The 25,585-nt window shown below is 34.5% G+C and overlaps 1 protein-coding gene across 3 annotated transcripts in view; it reads left to right on the top strand.

Moving 5' to 3' along the window:
• Positions 1-12,161: 12,161 nt before the first annotated feature.
• The window catches only part of ZCWPW2 (zinc finger CW-type and PWWP domain containing 2), a 408,857-nt gene continuing 395,433 nt past the window's right edge, over positions 12,162-25,585 (top strand). For all 3 annotated transcript variants that reach the window (XM_064378597.1, XM_064378599.1, XM_064378598.1), the window contains exon 1: positions 12,162-15,313. In XM_064378597.1, the coding sequence (XP_064234667.1) occupies positions 15,248-15,313 (66 nt within the window). In that variant the 5' untranslated portion in view covers positions 12,162-15,247. The remainder of the gene's footprint in view (positions 15,314-25,585) is intronic.

The raw sequence follows: 25,585 nt of genomic DNA, 5'->3' as shown, positions 1-25,585 counted from the left end.
TTATGTTAGGATAAGCTTATGTGGAGGAAGTGAGATGGAAATATGAATTCAAGGAAAGGAGGGATGGTATCAAGTTCTCAGCTGCTAAAGGAGAGCTTGTTCATGTACTTTACAAAAAGATGGATGATGGTAGATTTTAAATTGCTATGGCATTTATATTCCGTTTATAAAAGAAATTATGACTATTGACTCTAGCAGACAGTTTGTCCTGGACATACAATCTGTGCTTCACTAAGAACTTTTTGACTCAAATATGTTTTACATTCAATAGGAATTGGTTGCTGACAGAGCTTTTTTTTTTCAAAATAAAACATGAGTACCATAATTGTCTGCACAATGGCTAAATTCAATGATTTTCTGGCAGAAACATGATGAAGAAAAATTAATGGTCTTAGAAAGCCTTTGACTTGAAGAATAGTAGGGAGAAAAAATAAGAGAACAACCAATAGGAGAACATCACCAGAAAACCCAGGAGGTGGTTGGTAGATTGTACAGAGAAGACCCAGTAAAGGGAATCCTATACTACTTAATTAACAAAGTAAGAGAAACCCTTCTCTGAAGCTTTGCAGTTATACTCTTTTGCTATTTGATATATGAATTTGTTCATTTATTAAATATTTGGCAAATTATTGAGCACTAATCCATGTGCCAGACACTGTTTTAGGCACCGGGATGAAATAGGCAAAATGGCTTTTTTAAAGTAGAGGAGGTAAAACCTATTAGAGAAACCAGGCACATTGACAAAAACCTGTGTGAAATTTAACAACATGATAAGAAATTCCCTTTTTTATTTTTTACCAATAGTTACTATATGTGCCTCTAAAGAAAAAAAAAATTCTTTTTTTCCTACCTAGAATGGGAAGAGAAGAATAAATTCTGTTTTGAGGCTTTCATTTATATTGTAAAAACCAGGAAGGCAAAGCCAGTTATTCAGAGGAGAGCCATTTTATAAAGCTACAAATAAATATTAACGAAAAGATGACATTAAAGTTCATTAAGATCTATTGAAAGAAATTAAGCTACATTTTTCAAATAGATTGTATAGCAAAAGAGAAAGAAAATTTCCAAACCCATTGCGCAACTCACACAATACAAAAGTGAAATTTTTGATGTGACGTGATGGTTAATTTTATTTGTCCACTTTACTGTGGGCTATGGGCTGCCCATGTATTTGGTTAGACATTCTTTATGGGATGTCTATGAGTGTTTTTAGATAAGATTAGCATTTGAATAGTAGATGGAGTGGGCAGCATCATCCAATCCGCTGAGAGCCTGAATAGAACCAAAGGTAGACAAAGGGAGAATTCGTGCTGTCTCTGCTTGAATATTTGAGCTGGGACGTAAGTTTTCTGCCTGTGGATTAGAATTTATACCATTGGCTCTTCTGGTTTGTAAGCCTTTGGACTTGGACTGAACTCTCTGGTTCTCTAGCTTATATATGACGGATCATGGGAGTCTACCTCCATAATCACATGGGCCAATTATATATGTATATATATCCAAACATATATATCTGTGCATCCTATTGGTTCTGTTTCTCTACAGAACCCTGACTAATATGCTTTGTATTAATTACAAAATTAGATATGGTTTCCTAACGATAAAGATTTTGAATTGCCTATGAATAAATACTCAAGTGATTCTTAAGTCTCCCTCAGAAATGTATTATTTATTCACTGAAATTACCTTATTAATTATTTGCTCTTGATAGTTATTCTATATCATTCCCTTTTGGCTTTAGTAATCCCTTCCCTCATCCCATAGTCAAATCTGTTCACCTAGTTTTTTGGGTTTTACTCCTTAGCTGTCTGAACTATTGCAATAGTTTTCACTTAAATTTTTTTTTCTTCCAACACATTCTTTATATTCATTTCAAAGTGATCTTTAAAAACTCTAAATATTATCATTATACTTTTCTTAAACTCCTGAAATGACTCCTTAACATTTTTTGATGGACCTTCTTAATATAGCTGAGCCTCTTTCTCCACCAGCTCTTGTAAATGCTCCCAATATAGGCACTGAAATTGGGTATCTGTACACACTGACAAGATTTTCATTCAAGTAACCTGATTTTTTTTACAGTATTTAATTTCTTATATTATTGATATTTTAAAAATAATTTTCAAATTCTCAGAGAATTCGGGAACCCCAGAAAAATTCTCTTAACATTAGTTTGAGAATTATAGATGTGGTTCTCACATATTTGTCCTAAATGAAAACATATTTACAAGAGAATCTTATATGTCTGGGTAAGGAATTTTACTAGAATACGTTGAGTCTTAAATTTATTTGGAATATGTACCAATAAAGCATCATCACTTTTTCAACATCAAATATTGTATAGTACAATTCAAAGCCACACATCCTTTGTACTTGAAATAGAAAGGTTTTTCTCCAGAGACCACCCAAAACTAAAGTAAGAATTCTCAATATTCTCGGAAATCTTCGTAATAGATTAGATTGCTATCTGAATATTATGGTCAGAAGTTGCAGGAGGCATTTGTATCTCATTTTACCCTCCAACAATCCTTTTTCTGGAATAATTCAAATTTTCTGTTTGAAAAGTATTTTGTTTTCCTAACTAGACAATTCAATACGTGTATTGTTTGAAGTGAGATAATATGTGCACATACCTGTGCTAGGTAACAAGTTTAATGATCAGAGAAAACACAGAAAACTATTACTACCTAGAAATACTAAACTGTACATTGAGAAAGTCATTGATATGTTGAGTCTAGTAACTGAGATGATTGCTCAAAACTAACTGAGTTTTAGAAGCCAGATTATTTTTTACTTGTATTATTTTTGATTGTTAATACTATATTAAATGAAAGTGGAAATGGTCAGATTTACCACCCAAATTATCTTGTGTTTTAAATTGAGGATTTATCAGTAACAAATATGATTTAAAATTATTTGTAACTTTCACATTTGTGAAAAATGTAACTTTTTGACCATAAGTATTCATTAAGTTTGAATAGTTATTTTTCTATTTTGGTTAATATTTTCTTATGAGGGTACAAAACATAGTATAAAGAGTCTAAGTCAATAAAAAATTTTTTTTCTGTGTAATTAAGCGGAGTACAACTAGGATTTTCTAGTAGAGCTAACTTAACTTGACAAAAATATGCATGTGGGTATCTTTGATTTCATGGGCAAAAATAATGGCTTGGGTTGAAGAAAAGAGAAGAAAAATGTGTATCTTGATGTTAAATAAATTATCAGAATACTTCATAATCCTTGCTTTGTAAAGATAAATTAGCAACAAAAAAAGTTTGAGAAGTTATAAAGGATTTTCATCCTTACAAAAACTGTAGAACAAGTTATTCACTGTTTTTTTAGGAGAGAAAAACTATAGAGCAATCAGGAAATTATCAGCTATAAAATGTAGCATTAGGTGTATTTATGTGATATGTTCTTGAAACATTCTTTATGTAAGAGGTAATTACAGATAGTGTCTTTTTTCCCTTACACATCGTAGACTATGATAGTCCCATCTCATCTTGGCTAAACTTTTGAAAACTTAAATATTGATTATAATTCATAATTTCATTTGGTCACTCATATTTTAATGAGAAATTTTAGAAAAAATTAGAAATCATTGACATTTATTGGTTTTGCTAAGAGGATTGGTTTAAAACCAAATATATCAGTAATTACATTAAATGTAAGTAGACTACTCAGATCAAAGATGTCATATTGGATTAAGAAAAAAAAACTGTGGGCTGATTATAAGAGATACATGGGAAAGAGTGAAGGAACAGAAAATATTAATAATGCGTACATTAAAGTAGCTTGGTATAATTATAGTAACATTAAACAAAGCAGACTTTCAGGAAAAAAAGTATCGCTTCTACCAGAAGATAAAACAATTCTGTTTATATGCATCTAAAGAGACAGCCTCGTAAGAAATGAAGTAAAAAGTGATGAAACTAAGAGGCAAATCTAAGGTAGATTTGAATATACATCCCTTGGTAACTGATAGAATAAACAGGAAAAGAATGCACTACTAAAAGAGGTGACTGGAATTAAAATGATTAACATCACAGCCACTAGTATGGCTATTGTTAAAAAAGCAACAACAGAAAATAACTATCCTAAAATTCATATGGCATGTCAAAGGACCATCTATAGTAGTTTTCTTATGATATAAAGACATGAATGTTTTTAGAAGTTTAAGAGATACATCGGTTTTTTTAGAAAAGGAAAATAAGCAAATCATGAAATGTTAACAACCAAAATTTCTGAAGATTAGATATTATTTCATCACAGAATGAAATAATAACTTTTTAAAAAGGCCTTTTTTTTCTTCAATTGGCAAAGGTTTAGAAAGTACCTATTGAAAGAGCAAAATAAAACTACAATGTAGCAATTGATATTAATACATTTTGAAGTACATTCTGCTAATCTTTTTCTGCACATTATTTACAACCTGTTTTGGTAACTTTTCTTTTCTTTTATTTTAATAGGTTCAGGCGATAGAAGTGCAGTTTTGTTGGATAGATAGACATATTGCCTAGCTTCAATGTATTAGCTGTTAGTGTACCCGTCACCTGAATAATGAACATTGTATCCAACAGGCAATTTTTCAACCCTCATCCCTTTCCCATCTCTCTCCTTTTAGAGTTCCCAGTGTCTGTTATTCCCCTCTGTAGTTCCATGTGTACTCATTGTTTAGCTCCTACTTACAAGTGAGAACATGTGGTATTTGATTTTCTGTTAGTTGTTTCACTTAGGATAATGGCCTCCAGCTCCATCTGTTGTAACAGACATGCTTTTTTTCTTTTTTATGGCTACATAATATTCCATGGTCTGTATCTATCTATAAAAACCCCTTACATTTTCTTTATCCATTTACCCATTGATAGACACTTAGAGTGATTCCATATTTTGGCTATTGTGAATAGTTTTACAATAAACATGAGAGTGAAGCTCTCTCTTTGATATAATGATTTCCTTTTTTTGGATATGTATCCAGTAGTTGGATTACTGGATCATATGGTAGTCTTTAGTGTTTTTTGTTTTTTGAGGAACATCTGTGCTGTTTTACATGATATACTAATTTACATTTCCACCAAAAAAAATATGAGGGTTCCCCTTTCTCCACATCCTTACCAACATTTGTTATTTTTTTGTCCGAGCCGTTTTTACTGGGGTGAAACGATATCTTATGGTGGTTTTGATTTGTATTTTCCTGATGACTAGTGATGTTGAGCCTTTTTTCATATACCTTTTTCAACTGGCTTTTTCTGTGTGTGTGTGACAGAGTCTCACTCTGTCGTCCAGGCTGAAGGGCAGTGGCACAATCTCTGGCTCACTGCAACCTCTGCTTCCCAGGTTCAAGTGGTTCTCCACCCTTAGCCTCCTGAATAGCTGGGATTACAGGTGTGTGCTATCATGCCCGGCTAATTTTTGTATTTTTGATAGAGATGGGGTTTCACCATGTTGGCTAGGCTGGTCTTGAATGCCTGATCTCAGGTGATCCACCCTCTTCACCCTCCCAAAGTGTTGGGATTACAGGTGCGAACCACTGCACCTGGCTCCATTTGTGTGTCTTTTGAGAAATGTCTACTCAGATCTTTTGCCTAATTTACAATTAGGTTTTTTGTTTGTTTGTTGTTTGAGAGCACTATAGTTTCTGGTTATGAATTCCTTCTCGGATGGTTTGAACATGCTTTATCTCATTCTGTAGGTTGTCTCTTCACTTTGTTGATTGTTGGTTATGCAGAAGCTTTTTGGCTTCAGGTGATCTCATTTGTTTATTTTTGCTTTTGTTGCCCGTGCTTTTGTTGTCTCATGCAATATATTTTTGCCCAGACCAATGTCCTCAAGCATTTCTCTAATGTTTTCTTGTAGTAGTTTCATGGTTTCACATCTTAGACTTAAGTCTTTAGTCCATTTTGATTTGATTCTTGTATATGGTGAGTGATAGGACACTAGTTTTAGTCTTTCTCATATGGTTACTTAATTTTCCCAGCACCAGGTATTCAACAGGCTGTCCTTTTCCCAGCGTATGTTCTCAGTACCTTTGTCACAAATGAGTTGACCGTAAATGGGTGAATTTGTTTCTGGGTTCTCTATTCTGTTTCATTAGTCTATGGGTCTATTTTTATGCCAGCACAAATGAGTTGACTATAAATGGGTGGATTTATTTCTGGGTTCTCTCTATTCTGTTTCATTAGTCTATGGGTCTATTTTTATGCAGTTTTGGTTACTTTGGCTTTGTGTAGTATATTTTGAACTCAGGTAGTGTGATGCTGCCAGTTCTTTTTGCTCAGGATTGCTTCAGGCTCTATTTTGGTTCCACGTAAATGTTAGGTTTGTTTTTTGTATTTCTATGAAAAATCTCATTAATATATTGATAGGGATTACATAGAATTTGTAGGTTGCTTTGGGTAGTATTATCATTTTAATTATATTAAGTTTTGCAGACTAAGAGTGTGGGATGTCTTTTCATTTTTTTTGTTTCTCTTCATCAGTGGTTTTTCTTGTATAGCTCTTTCACTTATTTGGTTAAATTGATTTCTAGGTATTTTATATTTTTGTAGATATTATAAATCGGATTGCTTTCTTGAGTTCTTTTTCGTATTGTTCACTGTTGGCATATATATATAAATGCTACTGATTCTTGTAGTTGATTTTGTATCCATAATTGTACTGAATTTGCTTAACAAGTTTTTGTTAATTTTTGTTGATTTTTCTTTCTGGGTGATCTGTGTATTCCCAAGAGTGAGGTGTTAAAGTTCCTTACTATTATTGTATTGCAGTCTATCCTTCTCGTTAGATCTTTAATATTTGCTTTGTATACTTGAGAGCACCAGTGGTGAGTGCATAGAGGTTTATAATTGCTTTATCCTCTTGCTGAATTCATATTTTTATCATTATATAGTGACCCTCTTTGTCTCTTTTTATAGTCTTTGATTTTTACTCTCTTTTTCCTGATGTAAGTATAGCTATTCCTGCTTTTATTGTTTTAATTTTTTTTGTTTCGAATTGTATATAATACCTTTTTCCTCCTTCAACTATGTGTCTTGATAGTTGAAGTGGGTTTCTTATAGGCAGTATATTTTGGGGTCTTGTTTCTTTATTAATTCAGCCACTTTCTGCCTTTTAATTTGAGAATTTAGTTAATTTACAGTCAAGTTATTATTGATAAGTAAGGACTTACTACTTCCATTTTGTTGCTTGTTTTCTGATTGCTTTGTAATTCCTTTCTTTCTTTCTTTCTTACTGTCTTCCTTTGTGGTTAAGTGATTCTGGTAGTATGTTTTAATCTATTGGTTGATTTTTGAAAAAATGTTTGTGAGTACATAAGTGTATATAGTTATGGGCTACCTGAGATGTTTTGATACAGGCATGTAATCTGAAATAAGCATACCGTGGAGAGTGGGGTATCCATCTCAAGCATTTTTCCTTTGAGTTACCAATAATACAGTTACATTATTTAAGTTATTTTAAAAATACAATGAAGTTTATTATTGACTATAGTCATCCTTTTATGCTGTCAAATAGTAGGTCTTATTCATTCTTTCTGTTATTATTATTTTTTTTACTCATTAACCATCTGTACTTCCCCCACCATTCTCCTACTACTCTTTCTAGCCTCTGGTAACCATCCTTCTACTCTGTATGTCCATGAGTTCAATTGTTTTGATTTTTAGGTCCCACAAGTACGTGAGAACATGAAATGTTTGTCTTTCTGTTCCTGGCCAATTTCACTTAACATAATAATCTCCAGTTCCGTCCATGTTCTTGCAAATGATGGATCTCATTCATTTTTTGTGGCTAAATAGTACCCCTGGTGAATATGTACCACATTTTCTTTATCCATTCATCTATTGATAGACACTTAGGTTGCTTCCAAATCTTAGCTGTTGTAATCAGTGCTACAACAAACATAGGAGTACAGATGTCCTTTCGATATACTGATTTCCTTTCTTTTGGGTATATACCCCGCAGTGAGATTTCTGGTACTTGATATTTTCAGTGAATCTATTACAGGTTTTGGGATTGTGGTTATCATGAATTTACAAAAACATCTTATAGATGTTATTTTAAGGAGATAACAGCTTATCTTAGATCACAAAGAAAAGAATAGAAACAAATAATGAAGAAATTTAAAAAAAACCCTCTACACTTTAACTCCATTCCTCTCACATTTTGACTTTTAATTATCGTATTTACATATTTTTTTCTTATACCTTATAAAAAAATTAACAAGAGCATTTACATATTTTTATATTACCCATCTCTTTACAGATTTCTCTAGCTATTTTTTTGATAGATTTATCTTTGAGTTTCCTTCTAGAGGTATGAGTCTGTTGCACCCCAAACTTACAGTACTAGAGTTCTGAATTTATCTCTTTACTCAACTTTACCAGCACATAGTGTCTGGCAGATTGTGGGAAGGATGTCATGAACCTAGAAATCTGATTTTTTTATTGTCTGCTGAATTTTTTCACTTCTCTTTGGACCCAGGGATTGCTTCATCCTCAGATTTCAGTTCTGGGATACTGTTGGTGGTAATCTTGGCAGAGGTATTTGTTTTTAGTTTCTTCTCGAGGACAGGTGGAGCTAAATTGCTTGTACTCCACCATTTTGGTGATATAACTTTTGTCTCAAAATATATGTTGAAATATTTTGTTCACTGATTACTCCCTAACCCTTTTTTTCTCTTTTATGTGTATGTTTTTATGTCTTAAGTATAACTTTAATGGAAGGAAAAATAAATTAGTCTGTAATCTTAAGCAGAACTAGACAATTTGCTTTCTTTATTTAACAATATATTGTGAACATACTGTTTAAGCATAGGCATGATTTTAGTTTTGAGATTGAAATTATATTCTTTATTCCTCAGTTATGTTTTTAGACAGTTCTGATGAAATTCAAAGTGAAGACAGAAATATTTTTCTATTATTAAATTCACTACATGATTGTTTTGTATTTTATTACTGATTTGTTTAGAGACCTTTAGTTTGTTTTGTTTCTTTCCAGAGGAGAATTCCAAATTATTCCTATCTTCAACCTGTTGTTTTACTCTGCAAATTCAGATGTGATACATGCATGCTCTCAATTTTGCATCATGCAATTTAAAACTACTTCCATTTTTACATTCTCATTTTAAAACTTGTGATAGAGTCCTTTACTTAATATTTGTGTAGTGATTCTTGAAACAATCATTATACAGTTGCCCACTGGAACTGAGAGTAAGAACATTATTACTCTTTATTGGGATTATGACATTTGCTTCAAAAATAAGGAAAGTAAATGACAATGTATAAATCATTTTGAATGACAAGTTACAATTGTCTAATTAGATTAGCTAAAGATTCTATTTTTGTGTACTGCAGTTTAAGGAAAGTGGTCAACTTAATTAAAGACTTTTTTCACAGTAGGGCAGCAAAATTTTACCTTTAAGCAATCAGCTATATGACTTCCATGACAATATAACTTAAATCTTAAGGTCAATTGAGAAAGGGCACATGCAGGGAAAAATAACTAAAGTCTATATTTTGTATTCTCATTCAATCTATGGATGTAATTTTTTATTTATAATATGATTATATTTGAAGGCAGTCTGAAGAACTTGATTTTAACTGTCTTTGTTAGATCCGTTTTATTCTTACAAGCCTTAATATACTGAATAAAATTGGCAGCCATTCAATGTAGACCTAAACCATATAGCTTGATTATTAAGATTTAGAGTTGGCATTTAATGCAGTTTATCAAATTTCCAATTATTTACTTACTTTTCCCTTGAAAATATTTAACACAGCGGAATATAGTTGCTGCCAAAGACATCAGCTGTCAAATATGGCAATATGCTGTTTCTGTCCATTCTACTTTGATTTCTGACTTTGGATGAAACCTATCAGTTATCTTTATTATTAAAAAAGAAAAGAAGCTCTTTATTAAGCATCTTGGAGCTATGCTAGAAATTATCCACCAGTATCTGCATTAACTAGTCTCTGAATGATAACAGTTTTGCATAGATATGGGCTCTTAATAAATTTTTGTGGGATCATTAAGTATTTGACATATGGGCACAAATTTAATTTGGTAAAACAGCGAACAGTGAAAGTTAAATATACATCATAGAGAAGCTTAAAGATAAATGCAGTTTAAAGATTAGAAGAAAACTAAATAATTATTTGTTGAGCACTTGAAGAAAATCATGAAAGACAAAGTAATTAGAGTGCTCTCATTCTACATTGGTTTTTGCACATTTTAATTTTCTTATCTAACTAGAAATATAACTCACTTAAAAGCAGTCTAGAAAGGAAATCAAACATTTATTATGTCTTCAGTGTGTCTCAGTTACTGAAATGGGTTTTTTCATAAGCTGTTTAATTTCATCATTAAAACTGTCTACAAATTAACTATTATTACCATCAACATATACAGATGATGAAAAGATGTGACTTGCCTTAATTTGAAAAACTCATGGGAAATGAAGTGAGAATTTAAGCCCAGACTTAGGGATGATGTTCAACTGTTACATATGGCCATGATTGTTGTTAAATATTTTGAATATCAACACTACCTAAGCCAGTCTAACTCTGAAGTTTATATTTTTTTCATTATTTCATGCCTTATAAATATTTATTCAGTGCTTCTCTTTGACAAGTGTTCTTTTAGATGCTAGGGATAAAGCAATTAATAAGATAGATATGAGCCTTGTCCTAAGTGGACTTGTCTTGTAGAGGACTTCATTAAATAAACTATAATATAATGTATTGAGTGGCATGCAGAGGGAATGGAGATTGCTGAGGCATATAATAGGCATACTGACTCCTACTTACTGTCTTTCGGATTAACTGAGATATCACTTCTCTCAAGTAGCTGAACACTGCCTGAAAGTATCAGGTGTGCCTTATGTGCTTCCATAGTATTCTATTTTTGGCCCATAATAGTTCTTATCATCACTTGGGAGGGGGGATCTTGTATTACATTTGCATTTACACCTGGTTCATTGCATTTATACCTGGTTCATAGCAAACCCTCAAGAAATAGTTCTAGAACAAAGAAAATAGAATCAAAATCTGAAACCGTAGCAAATAAGTGAGAGCACAGTTTTAGATAAGCTTTTAGATATTTGGATGAGAAGTGATGGAAATATCCTTGTAAAGCCAGAGAAAGATTTCTCTTTTGAGACTGAGGAGTATGGTCTAGAATGAAAAAGATTTAGAATAATCACTGAGGGGATGTAAGAGGAAAGAGAGAAAGAATACATTAAAAAGATAGCCTTAAACAAGTGCTATAGAATGAGGGTAAAATTCTTGAGGTTAAAACAAAAAATCAACAAAAAAATGTCCTTAAGAATGTTACTATGAGTTCTTCACTATCGACAATTAGAAAGTTTATCTGTGTGTTTCTCTGAAATCTACCTTTATACAATAAATATCTTCTGCATTAAAATAGGTCATTGAAACAAAAGTTCAGAAGGAAAATATGTCTCTGTTCTATTTCCAAAATATTTTTTTTACATTGAATATATTAACACCAGTCAGTACTTGAGCAACGTTAAGGAACCTAGGACATAAAAAGAAATGACTGTACTCTTTAAATGGGTGAATTTTGTGAAATGTGAATTATATCTCACAATAATGCTTTTAAATTAAAACAATGAGAACCCTTTTCCATAGCAAAACTAAAGAACAGAAAAATTTGACCAATTTTATAGCTCAAGTAACATATCAAGGAATTTCTTAGAAGGTAGCTTTCTGTTTGGGGGAACAAAGGCACAGGTGAATTATGATGGAATAGATCTAATCTTGAAACAAAAACATGAAGTAAGTCAAGTTTATTTTTTTTATACTGAACTCCTTCTCCTCCACCACCTGTATAAATATATGTCATAACTTGCTGTGACCCCACAATGTTTTCCAGCTTGCTCTTTTCTTTGCATTTCCTCACTTCCACAGAAGCATACAAATGAATAAACAAAAACAACTACTCAAAGAATTACCTAAAATTGTTTTATCCATTTCCTTACTTTATAATTACTCTTTAGCATACTTCAATGAGGATTTCGTCTTTACTACAAACCTGGCATTGCTCTTGTCACATCATAGGTGACTTCCATGTTGACATCCAATGGCAGCTTCTCTGTCTTCATTCCTGAAAATTCTAAGTAACGTCCAACACAGTCAATCATTTAGTTTTTCTGGAAACATAAATGTCATTAACTTTTATCTGATTATTTAGGTTGAAATCTTAGTAGTCAAACTTGATTAATCTCTTTCCTTTTATTCCTACATACAATATGTCAGCGAGTCCTGCATATTCAACCTCTAAAACATATGCAGAATGAGTCCACTGTTTTTCAAAGTTCTGTTCCCACCCAATACCAAAATATCTTTTTCTACAAGTCTATTCTCTACCTGATAATATGCTATATTTAAAATATATACTCTTTGTTGAACTTTACCATATATATAAATATACATGTGTATATATATATACACACACACACACAGAAAAATAAAATTATTAATTTAAGTCTTTACTGAAGTCTCTTGAAAGGGTGCAGATAGGGAAGTCCTTTGTTTAATAGAAAATAAACTTCCTTACTCATCTGTCCTCCTCAAAGCTCCAAACTGTGCAAGAATTTCTTGCCTTCATAAAAACTTCACTAGTAGCCTATTGTTGATCAAAACCCTTAACAATAACATAAACAGTCAATTAACACGTATTTTATATATCTATTGCATACTGTATTCTTAGAATATACCTAGAAAAAAGAAAACGTTACTAAGAAAATCATAAGAGAAAATACATTTACCATTTATTAAGTGGAAGTGTATCATCATAAAGATCTTCATCCTCGCTGCCTTTATGTTGAGTAGACTGAGGGCTGGTTTTGCTGTTTCAGGGATGATGAAGGTAGAAGAAAATCCTCATGTAAGTGGACTCATGAAGTTCAAACCTGTGTTATTCAAGGGTCAACTGTGTATGTAAATTTTAGAACACCACCAGCCTGGGTGACACAGTGAGACTCTGTCTTTACTAAAAATAAATATGAGGCTATATTCCTAGCTACTCAGGAGGCTGAGTGGGAGGATTGCTTGAGCCCAGGAGTTGGAGGCTGCAGTGAGCAATGATCCCACCCCTGCACTCAGGCCTGGGCAACAGAGAGAGACCTTATCTCAAAAACAAACAAAATTTTGGAAGAACAAAGTGGCTATATTAATTTTCTAGGACCTCTGTAACAAGGTACAACAGACTGGCTGACTTAAAAAACAGAAATTTGGGCAGGTGTCTCACGCATGTAATTCCAGCACTTTAGGAGGTCAAGGCGGGTGGATCACCTGAAGTCGGGAGTTCGAGACCAACCTGACTAACATGGAGAAACCCCATCTCTACTAAAAATACAAAATTAGTCAGACATGGTGGCACATGCCTGTAATCCTAGCTACTCAGGAGGCTGAGGCAGAAGAATCATTTGAACCTGGGAGGCAGGGTTTGTGGAGAGCCGAGATCGCGCCATTACACTCCAGCCTGGGCAATAAGAGCAAGGCGCTGTCTCAAAAACAAGCAAACAAACCTAGAAATTAATTTTTTCACAATTCTGGAAGCTGGAAGCCTGAGATCAAGTCTGAGATCAACCTGTTGACAGGATAGGTCCCTTCTGAGAGCTGTGAGGGAAGAATCTAACCTCTCTTCTTGGCTTGTAGAAGCCATCTTCTCCCTGTCCTCACATCGTCTTTTTTCTGTATGTGTCTGTGTCCAAATTTTCTCTTCTTTTAAGGACAATAGTTATATTGGATTAATGCCCACCCTATTTACCTAATTTTAATTTAATTATCTCTTTAAAGACCCTAACTCTAAATGGAATAATATTCTGAGTTACTGGGGATTAGAACTTTAGCATGTGAATGTCTTTGGAGAGGAGAGCACACAGTGCAGCTGATAATAGTGGTTTTCCTGCTTTTGTTTGGATACTTGCTATTCTGCCAGACAATTTATAGAATCCTTTTATTGGTTCTTTTCTCCATTTTCACAAACTCTGAAGCTAGTATCTAGCTTAATAAAAGAGAAAAAAGGCATATACAATATTTAAGATACTGAGTCTTTGATAGGAAAGCTGGATGCTGCTGTAAAGTGCCCTTAAGTCTTTCAAAATCTTGTTCTAATGAGTAAAATTAAGGACATTTCAGGACACAAGATATTATATTAATTGTATGGTAAACCAAATGTTAGTTTCAATCTTTCCCATTAAGAAGCAATAGTTGAAGCGTTTTCAATGATGACTGACTATACTTGTTTTTCCTCATAATAATAAATTTATAATAACTAAATCACATGGACTTGACACTAGCAGTATTTGTTAACAATTTTGAATTAAGGTGTTGCCAAGGTTCTGATCATTCAGTCCTGTACTACTGAAATATTAATTAGGGCAGACTTAGCTTTCTAGTGCAAATACCTTGAAGGAGAAGGCAATTCCTAAATATACAGAGTTAACTTGACTGTCTTGTTGCATCCTGTGTCATCTCCCCCATATTAATATTTGATAATGTGTTTAATTTCTATAAATGCCTAAAGCAGAATCACAGCTCCTCTTTGGAAAATGGCAAATCTTTAGGATAAAAGATTCTATGTGAATAGTACCAAAGCATTACTACATAGTAACTAATATTTCTATTAAAATATTATGTATCTGAAAAATAAAACATGCAAGTCTTAAATATGACACAAAGCAAAGGTTAATGCTTCTTGGATTACATTTCTAGAGAGCTTACCATGGGTATAAATAGTCGACTATTTTGTTTGTATTATGTGACTGACAATGTCACTGAAAACCTGCACAATGCAGTTTTAGCTATGGATTCAGTTGGCCTTTGTGAAGGTTTTACCTGTGTAAAAGGGGTGTTTGGTTTGTTTTAACCTATTAGGGTATATTTCTGTTGCTACTTTATCAGTAAAACAAAATCTACTAGAAGAGATGTGTGTTAAGGCCGAATGGGTTGGTTTTTTGGTGCCTTCTTTCAGTCAGACATTCTAAATTTTGAGATAATAGGTGATTAATGAATTCTGAACATGGACCTCTTCAATTCTGAGATCTTTATTAAAAGCCAACCTCACATGAGCCTAAACCAAAGTACTCTTATTGCCACTTTTCTGACCCAATGCTTATTTTTAAAACTGGATTTTAAAAAAATTAGATCGTCTAAGTACCCTGTGATTTTGTAATTATTCATCTAAACTTAAAATTTAATATTTCTTTCTTTTAGAAAAAATTGACATGCTCCATACCACTGTATACACAGAGCATGCAACGAGTTTCCTGGGCTCTCCCACAGCTTTAGAGGTACATTACTAGAGCCCTAGCCATTATCACTTTTCTCTATATTTTTAATTTGGGGAATATATTTCTGCTGGTATTAATGGTAGAATATACTATAATGTGGATCATCTTTACTTCTCTGTTTATTTATTTGTTACTAGACCCAACCACAGTCTTCTTTCATTGCTTTCACCTTTCTTTGCTTATGAAATATTTTATATGTAATTATACACTTCGTATTAATATATGAGAAATCACAAATCTGTTTTGTACTTTTTATGTTATTAGATACTATTTTTCAAACTTTTGCTAATATATTAAATAAGTTTAATCTTATTAGAAATGTTTTAAAAAATACAAACAAGAAAGCAACCTTACAGCTTCCTTGCTTTCCTGAAGCTCTTCTACTGAGTACATTCACTTCAGACTATGTATTCTGGGTATTAACCCATATGTCTGTATACTGAAAATATTTCATTCTAGCTACTTGCCTTTCAATTTACTTCATGGCTTTAGTTTTTCAGTGTGCCTTTAGTTACACAGATTTAATTTTGACATGTTCAAGTTTGCCAATCTTTCTTTTATGACTTTTGTGTTTTAGATACATTTCTACTTCAATATTATACATATTTTATACTTTTAAAATTAGTGTTTTGTCAGTCTAGAATTTGTGTTTATAAATGGTGCTAGGTTAAGATTAAACTTTATTTTTTATTGTAAGAATTGCAAATAAATGTTGAATTTCTCATGCTTTTGGGGCACATATTAAGATGATCATATGGTTTTCCTTCTTTAATCCATAATATGGCATGTCCTGCAAACAAAGCAAGTAGTCAAGACCTGCACATATGAGACCTGTTGAAACAGTATTTAATTTACTGGAGAAAGCTCACGGGGACAGGGATCAATAGCTCAGTGAGTGGATCTCTGTGACATCATCTCACTGTGAAACAGGCACAGCATAGTAATTTTTAAAGGCCATATGACAAGGTCCATTAGAGGAGACTTGACTGTTGGTCTGCATAGCTTTTAATTAATAATTAGAGAAATACCACCTCATCCCCTGGCCTGATCAGGCATTAGAATACAATATGACATGGAAGAACTTTTATTCCAGTGCTATTCTGAAAGCATGGGTATTCAAGGTTGATGGGATGTTGTAGCCCAACTGCATCCAGGCCTTATGTTTACAGCTTTAAGTTAGTGCAGGAAAAGAGTAGGATTGACCGTATCAATCCATATGATTAGGCTAGCACTGGCTCCTTCTTTGGCATAATAAGGGTTGGAGGGATTTATGGTTATAGCTTTAAGATAGTGCAGGAAAAGAGTAGGATTGACCATATCAATAAACATGATTAGGTTAGCACTGGCTCCTTCTCTGGCATGATAAGGGTTGGAGGTGGCACTGGGGTCCAAACACTGTGATTGATCAAAATTGATTGTTTTAGGGTCTGGGCCATATTCAGTTTCTATGGAGCTTTGTAGGACATTTTATCTTTGGGAGGCTAGCTTGCAGGGGACCATTCTTGGATTAATTAATTCTTACTCTTATTACCTATTTGGCCATGGTGAATTTTTCTCTTAATATGCTAACAGATTGGATTTACTGTTTTAGTTAGGATTTTAAAAGTCTACTTTCCTAAATGAGATTAACATAACCTTTTATTTTCTTATACTCTCCTTATCTGGCTTTTACACTTTTTTTTTGAGTTAAATATATACATTGTATCTTCTAGTAACTTTAAAATTTTTGTTTCTATAGTTATATTTCTAATATGTTTTATTTTTGTTTTCTCCTTTTGAAGAACTAGCTTTTGCTTTTGTTGATTGTTATAAGCTGACTGTTTGAGTCTCCCCTAAATTCAAATGTTGAAAGTCTGACCCCCAATATGGATAAATTTGGAGTGGGACCCCTAAGAAAGAAATTAGGAGTAAATGAGTTCATAAAGGTGGTATCCTGATCTGGTAGGATTAATGCCCTTATAAGAAAAGACACCAGAAAGCTCACTTCCTCTTTTCTTACAATATACACCAAAGAAAAGCCTTGTGAGGATCTAGCAGTGATGTATCAGTCCACAAGCCAGAAAGTGAGCCCTCACCAGAATCCAAATCAGGCAGAAAACCTTTACCTTTAACTTGTAGTTCCTAGAACTCTAAGACAATTAATTTATGTTAAGTTACCTAGTCTGTGATATTTTGTTATGGCTGCCCAATAGTAGACTAATAGATTCTTTGTGTTTGTTTTTTCCTTGCTTGTTTCTTAGTTTATTCACTTCTCTTATACACCATTTTGTAAAGTTCAGGATGCATCCTATGAAAAATTCTTAGCTAAGGTTTGAAACTTACTAATTTAATATTTATTTTTTATTTTGATATCCTATCCATTTAAACAAGTTTGATGGTCAAATTAAAAATATCTATATTATATTGATTCTTTTACAAATAAATAGCCTTTTATATTTTTATGAATTAAGGTTATATGATTATAGATATTCTAAAATGCTCTACTGTTTATTAAGCCTGTGTTTTATAGGATACAAGTTTTCTTTTGTTGGATTTGTTTCTTCTCTTTTATTGTTGGCTCTTCTTTTTGATTTTTATGATTGGGTGATCAACTGTGTATTTTAGATTCACTGTTCGTTTGTTTATGAGTTCTCTGCTTACTTTAGCTTTTCACCAAAAAGGAAAAGGAGAATTGATGGGACAGACTCCTGGATAGGGTGAGCCAATAGCTTCTTCTGAGTAGTACAAACTCCCTGTTTCTCCTGAATATAGGTAGACTACTGAAGGTCCTGTTTTACCCCTTTGACCCACCATCAGCTCTCTCTGCTTTACCTGGCAACAGGCATCTCTGTTGCTTTGTCTGGGCCAAAGAGAGATTACCCTATATGCTGTTACTTCAGTATTCAAAGCAATCACTCTTGGTTTTCTAGGATCCCTCCAATATTCACTATCTAAATAGTGAATATCGTAGGCTTAGCAAACCTTTGGACCACCTCCTATCTTTTTAGTAGTTTTCTTCTGTGCATATTCTACACATGTGTTTCTTCTCTTTTTTCCCATCTGTCTTTTTTCATGGAAGGATTCCCCATTTCTAGAAACCCAAGGATACTACTTTTTTAAAAAAAATACATTTTTAGAAGATAAGGAAATTTACTCTTCTGTAATTTCCTGGCATTTGGAGTGAGATGCGAAGGCTCTAGCAAGTATTTAGTCTATCTTAAACCAGTCTCCAAGACACCTACATTTTAAAAGTTGTTTTATTTTGATACAATTTCAGTGTTACAGAAAAGCTGCAAAAATAGTAGAAAGATTTCTCAGTTACTTTACGTCCAGTTTTTTCAAGTATTAACATTTTATTACATTTGCTTTATTTATCTTTATGTTTGTGTGTATATCTGCATACTCTATCTGGATCATTTAAGATGAATCATTCAAGAATAAGTTGTAGTGATATCATAAAAAATGGCAGAATAGAAAACTAAAAAAAAATCTGTCCTCTATGACAGTGATTGAACTGGCAAAATCTTTCAGAATTGATTTTTTTTTGGAACTCTGGAATGTAATTTTGGGATCTAACCAACAACTTAGTAACACCCACAGGAGTGTGTAATAAAGAAGGAAGCTGTTACATTTCAGTAAAAGAGTTTTATGGCATTTTAACTTACCCTCTTTATTAGTCAGAGTTCTACAGAGAAACAATCAAGAAAACTTACATGTATATAGAGAGATTTATTTCAAGGAATTTGCTTATTTGATTTTAGAGACTTGGCAAATCCAAAATATGTAATAAGTAAGGAGTTTGAATCAATAATCAACATTTCTCATTAAATGGAAGTCCAAGACCTGATAACTTCACTGCTGAATACTACCAAATATTTAAAGATGAATTAATACCAATCCTTCTTAAACCCTTCTAATAAATTAAAAAGAAGGAAAAACTTCTAAACTCATATTACAAGGTTACCATCACCCTTATACCACAACCAGACAAGGACACTACAAGAAAAGAAAACTACAAGTCAGTATCTCTAATGGACATAGACTGAAACATCCTCAGCAAAATGCTAGCAAACCAAATTAAACAGCACATTAAAAGGATCATACACTATGATCAAATGAGATTTATCTTTGGGATGCAGTGATGGTTCAACATATGCAAATCAATAAGTGTTATACACCACATTGACAGAATGAGGAAAAAGCATTATATGGTCATCTGAATAGATGAAAAAAGAATTTGACAAAATTTAACATCATTTAATGATTAAAAAAACTCTTAAAAAATAGATATAAAAGGAATGTACTTTAACACAACATAAGCCGTATATCACAGTTGTACAGCTAACATAATACTCAATGGTTGACAAGTCTAACATTTTTCTCTAAGAAGAGAAGCATACCACTTTCACTCTCACCAATTGTATGCAACATACTGGAAGTTTTAGCCAGAACAGTTAGGCAAGTAAAAGGAGTAAAAGGCATCCAAATAAAAAAGGAAGATATAAAATTATCTCTGCTACCAGATGACATGAAATTATATATACAAAACCATGAAGACTCCATCATAAAACTGTTAGAACTAATAAACTCAGAAAAAATACAGGATATAAAATCAACATAAAAATTAGTTATGTTTTTGTGCACCAACAAGAGCTATCAAAAAAGTAATTCAGAAGAAAATTTCACTTACAATAGCATCAAAAAAGGTAAGATACCTAGGAATAAACTTAACCGTGGAGATGAGAGCTCTGTATACTGAAAACTATAAAACATTATTGAAAGAAATTGAAGAAGAAAACAAATAGGAAGATATTTCATATTTGTGGATTCGAAGAAGTAATATTGTCAAAATATTCATATGATCCAGAGCAGTCTACAGATTCATTGCAATTTCTATCAAAATTCCAATATCATTTTTCACAGAAATAGTACAATCCTAACATTTTCTGGAACCGTGAAAGACTCCAAATTTATAACAGAAGCAATCTTGATCAAGAAGAACAAAGCATCAAATTTCCTGATTTGAAATTATGTTACAGAGCTATAGTAAGCAAAACAGTATAGTAGTGTTATAAAAATGGACATATAAACCAATGGAACAGGAGGAAGAGACCAGAAATAAACCCATGCATATACAACCAATGAATCTTTGACAAAGGCAACAAGAATACATGATGGGGCAAGAATATTTTCTTCAACAAATGGTTTTAAGATAACTGGATATTCACATGTAAAAGAATGAAGTTTGACCATTATCTTACACTATACACAAAATCATCTCAAAATATATTAAAGACTGAGACATAAGACATGAAACTACATAACTCCAAAGAGAAAATAAATATAGGGGAAAAGCTTTATAACATTAGCCTTGGCTATAATTTCTTGGATATGACACCAAAAGCACAGACAACAGAAGCAATAATGAAGTGGGTCTACATCCAATTACAGTGTATCTGCCCAGCAAAGGAAACAATCAATAGAGTGAAAAGGCAGCCTATGGAGTGGGAGAAAGTATTTATTTGTAAGCCACACATCTTATAAGGGATTGCTATCCAAAATTTGTAAGGGATTCATGCAATTTGGTGGCAAAATATCGACCAGTTTGGCCAACATGGTGAAACTCCATCTCTATTAAAAGTACAGAAATTAGCTGGGCGTAGTGATGCATGCCTGTAATCGCAGCTTGTTGGGAGGCTGAGGCACGAGAATCATTTGAACCTGGGAAGCAGAGGTTGCAGTGAGCCAAGATCACACCACTGCACTCTGGCCTGGGCAACAAAGCCAGACTCTGTAAAAAAAAAAAAAAAAAAAAAAATGCTGATATTGTTCAAAACTCCTTGAGTGTGTTGTAATTTTATGTTTTGGGATACATCTGTCACCAAATACATATACATTGTAATAAAAATTGATACTTCACAAGAATTTATATTGGCTATACTGCATCTTAAATATCTTTGTTTTAATGAACACAAGAACTATGTAATATTTTAGTTCAAGAAGAATTGATCTTATTTTCTAATGTTTTGAACTCTGCTATAACATTTAAAAATAGCACGTATGGGCTGCGTGCAGTGGCTTATGCTTATAATCCCAGCTCTTTGGGATGCTGAGGCAGGGGGATCATTTGAGGTCAGGAGTTTGAGACCATCCTGACCAACATGGCAAGACCCTATCTCTACTAAAAATAGAAAAATTAGCTGGGCTTGGTGGCGGGCACCTTTAGTCTCAGCTACTCAGGAGGCTGAGGCAGGATAATTGCTTGAAATCAAGAGGCGGAGGTTACAGTGAGTCAAGACAGCACCACTGCTCTCCAGCCTGGGTGACAGAATGAGACTCTATCTAAAAAATAAATAAGATAAATAACTAAATAAAAATAACATGTATGGAATACAGAAATCTTTGTAGAATTTATGTAAAATCCATACTGACTTTTCTCATTTTATTTAGCTTGTGAATTTCACTTGAAGCTATACATATCTATAATAATTGTACTGTATTAAGTGCTTAGAACAGTTTAGTAGGACTCTACAGACCTTGATGGTCTCTTTAATAAATTCAGGTTAACTAGTAATGCTTGTTTCTACAATGTTATTTCTGTTGTTCTAATGAAGTTCTCATTATGTTTTTTATGTACCTTTTAATAGCTTTCTTACTAGCTAATTGTTCTGCTTCTATTTTCTCTGCATCTCTTCCAAAACACAAATTAAATGTAAGACATTGTCTTAGTCTGGCTGCTATAACAAATTACCATAGACTGGGTGGCTTCAACAATAAACATGTGTTTCTCACAGTTTTGAAGGTTAAAAAGTCTAAGATCAAGGTGACAGCAGGTCCCATATCTGATGGGTGACTTCTTCCTAGTTTTCAGTTGGTTATCTTCTTACTGTATCCTCACATGGTGAAGAGGAGAGGTAAATAAGCACTCTATGCTATTTCTTTTTGTAAGGACATTAATCCCATCATGAGGACTGTCCTCTAATGACCTAATTGCCTCCCAAAGGCCCCATACTCAAATATAATCATCTTGGGGGTGGGACACAACACTTTCTTAATTCATAGAATTTTTACTTTATTTAGAAAGTTATTTTGGATGGTGGATGGGAGGCAGGACTAGACTGCAGCTTCAACTCAGATGGGCAGAACAGTATGTGGAGGCTCCCATCATGAATTTTTGCTCCGGAACGATGGCAGGAATAAGTAAGGAAACTGGAGAGGACCCACAGACCCTCTGAAGGAAGCAGATTGCTCCTGCAGGACCCAGGAAACACCCCAAGTACTGTGAGTGTCCAAACTGTGGATGTGGGAAAGGGAAATTGTCTGCCCCTGAATTCACACCCCCACTGGGGAAACTGAAGATGTAGATTACAGGAGAAGATGATGACTTTACCCAGAGATTAATCAGTTTAGAGAGCTGAGTGAAATACAGGGGTAGAGGAAGCAGCAGGAAAAGCCCTGTGAGCTTGCTGGGTCCCCTAGCAAGCCATATCTGTCTGACCTCAAGGGGTCCTTAGGGAGGGTGGCCAGAGGCACTGGGAAAAGACCACAGGGACAAGGAAATCCCCAGCTGAACTTTGTAATAATTTGAACTGATTGAGAAGCCTCCTGGCCAGGTCTTGGAGGAGGGCATGCATCTGGTGTGCAGACTCCGCAGGTGGGGAAACAAGGAAAGCCATATTTTCCTTTTGCAGCTGGGAGGCAGATAGCCTGGGGTAAGTTCTCGGCTCTGCTTGCCCACTGTCTGGAAACAGACTTGGTGCTGTTGGTGGGGACATGGTGGGAGTGGGACCAAACCTTTAGATTGCTTGGGAGCTGGATGAGGCCTGTGACTCTGACTTCCCCCCACTTCCCTAACAACCTACGTGACACAGTAGAGAGAGCCATAATCCCCCTAGGAACATAATTCCATTGACCTGGGAACCTCAACCCCATCCTCCACAGCAGCTGCAGCAAGACCCACCCAAGGAGAGTCTGAGCTCAGACATCCCTAGCCCTGCCCCCACCCAGTGGTCTTTCCCTACCCACCCTGGTAACTGAAGACAAATGGCACATACTCTTGGGAGTTCTAGTGCCCTGCCTATCACCTGTTCCTTTTCATACTGCCACAGCTGATGCTTTCTGGAAAACATCACCTCCTGGCAGGAACCAGCACAAAAGTAGTGCATTAAACCACAAAAGTTAAGGAACCTCACAGAGTCCATTTCATCCCCCTGCCACCTCCTTCAAAACAGGTGCTGATGTCCATGGCTGAGAAACCCAGAGATGGTTCACATCACAGGACTCTGTGCAGACAACCCCAAGTACCAGCCCAGAGTGTAGACTTGCTGGGTGACTAGATCCAGAAGAGAGGTAATAACTACATCTCAGCTCTTAGAAAGCCACATCCATAGGAAAAGGAGGGGAGTATTACATCAAGGTAATACCCCATAGGAGAAAAGAATCTGAACAACAGTATTTAACCCTAGACCTTCCCTCTGACAGAGCCTACCCAAATGAGAAGGAACCAGAAAATCAACTCTGGTAATATGCCAAGACAAGATTCTTTTTTTATTTATTTATTTATTTATTTATTTATTTATTTATTTATTGCATTTTAGGTTTTGGGGTACATGTGAAAAACATGCAAGGTTGTTGCATAGGTGCATACGTGGCAGTGTGATTTGCTGCCTTCCTCCCCTTCACCCATATCTGGCATTTCTCCCCATGCTATCCCTCCCCAATTCCCCACCCCCCCCGCTGTCCCCCCCACTCCCCCACAACAGACCCCCATGTATAGTGCTCCCCTCCCTGTGTCCATATGTTCTCCTTGTTCAACACCCGCCTATGAGTGAGAACATGTGGTGTTTGATTTTGTGTTCTTGTGTCAGTTTGCTGAGAATGATGGTTTCCAGGTTCATCCATGTCCCTACAAAGGACGCAAACTCCTCGTTTTTAATGGCTGCATAATATTCCATGGTGTATATGTGCCACATTTTTCCTGTCCAGTCTATCATCGATGGGCATTTGGGTTGGTTCCAGGTCTTTGCTATTGTAAACTGTGCTGCTATGAACATTCGTGTGCATGTGTCCTTATAGTAGAACGATTTATAATCCTTTGGATATATGCCCAGTAATGGGATTGCTGGGTCAAATGGAATTTCTATTTCTAGGTCCTTGAGGAATCGCCACACTGTTTTCCACAATGGTTGAACTAATTTACACTCCCACCAACAGTGTAAAAGTGTTCCTATTTCTCCACATCCTCTCCAGCATCTGTTGTCTCCAGATTTTTTAATGATTGCCATTCTAACTGGTGTGAGATGGTATCTCAATGTAGTTTTGATTTGCATTTCTCTAATGGCCAGTGATGATGAGCATTTTTTCATATGCTTGTTGGCCTCATGTATGTCTTCTTTTGTAAAGTATCTGTTCATATCCTTCGCCCATTTTTGAATGGGCGTGTTTGTTTTTTTCTTGTAAATCTTTTTTAGCTCGTTGTAAATTCTGGATATCAGCCCTTTGTCAGATGGGTAGGCTGCAAAGATTTTTTCCCATTCTGTTGGTTGCCGATTCACTCTATTGACTGTTTCTTTTGCTGTGCAGAAGCTGTGGAGTTTGATTAGGTCCCATTTGTCTATTTTGGCTTTTGTTGCCAATGCTTTTGGTGTTTTGGTCATAAAGTCCTTGCCTACGCCTATGTCCTGAATGGTTTTGCCTAGGTTTCCTTCTAGTGATTTTATGGTGTTCGGTCTTATGTTTAAGTCTTTAATCCATCTGGAGTCAATTTTAGTGTAAGGTGTCAGGAAGGGGTCCAGTTTCTGCTTTCTGCATATGGCTAGCCAGTTTTCCCAACACCACTTATTGAACAGGGAATCCTTTCCCCATTGCTTGTTTTTATCAGGTTTGTCAAAGATCGGGTGGTTGTAGATATGTTGTGTCGCCTCCGACGCCTCTGTTCTGTTCCATTGGTCTATATCTCTGTTTTGGTACCAGTACCATGCTGTTTTGATTACTGTAGCCTTGTAGTAGAGTTTGAAGTCTGGTAGTGTGATGCCTCCTGCTTTGTTCTTTTTGCTTAGAATTGACTTGGCTATGCGGGCTCTCTTTTGGTTCCATATGAAGTTTAAGGTGGTTTTTTCCAGTTCTGTGAAGAAGGTCATTGGTAGCTTGATGGGGATAGCATTGAATCTGTATATTACTTTGGGCAGTATGGCCATTTTCACGATATTAATTCTTCCTAACCATGAACATGGAATGTTTCTCCATCTGTTTGTGTCCTCTCTTATTTCGTTGAGCAGTGATTTGTAGTTCTCC

This window comes from Aotus nancymaae, unplaced genomic scaffold (genome assembly GCF_030222135.1).
Source record: "Aotus nancymaae isolate 86718 unplaced genomic scaffold, 86718_ANA_hifiasm-v0.15.2.pri h1tg000019l, whole genome shotgun sequence".
In the NCBI taxonomy this organism is placed as follows: domain Eukaryota; kingdom Metazoa; phylum Chordata; class Mammalia; order Primates; family Aotidae; genus Aotus; species Aotus nancymaae.
Note: the sequence above shows the minus strand (reverse complement) of the source record. Positions and strands in the feature narration are given on the sequence as shown.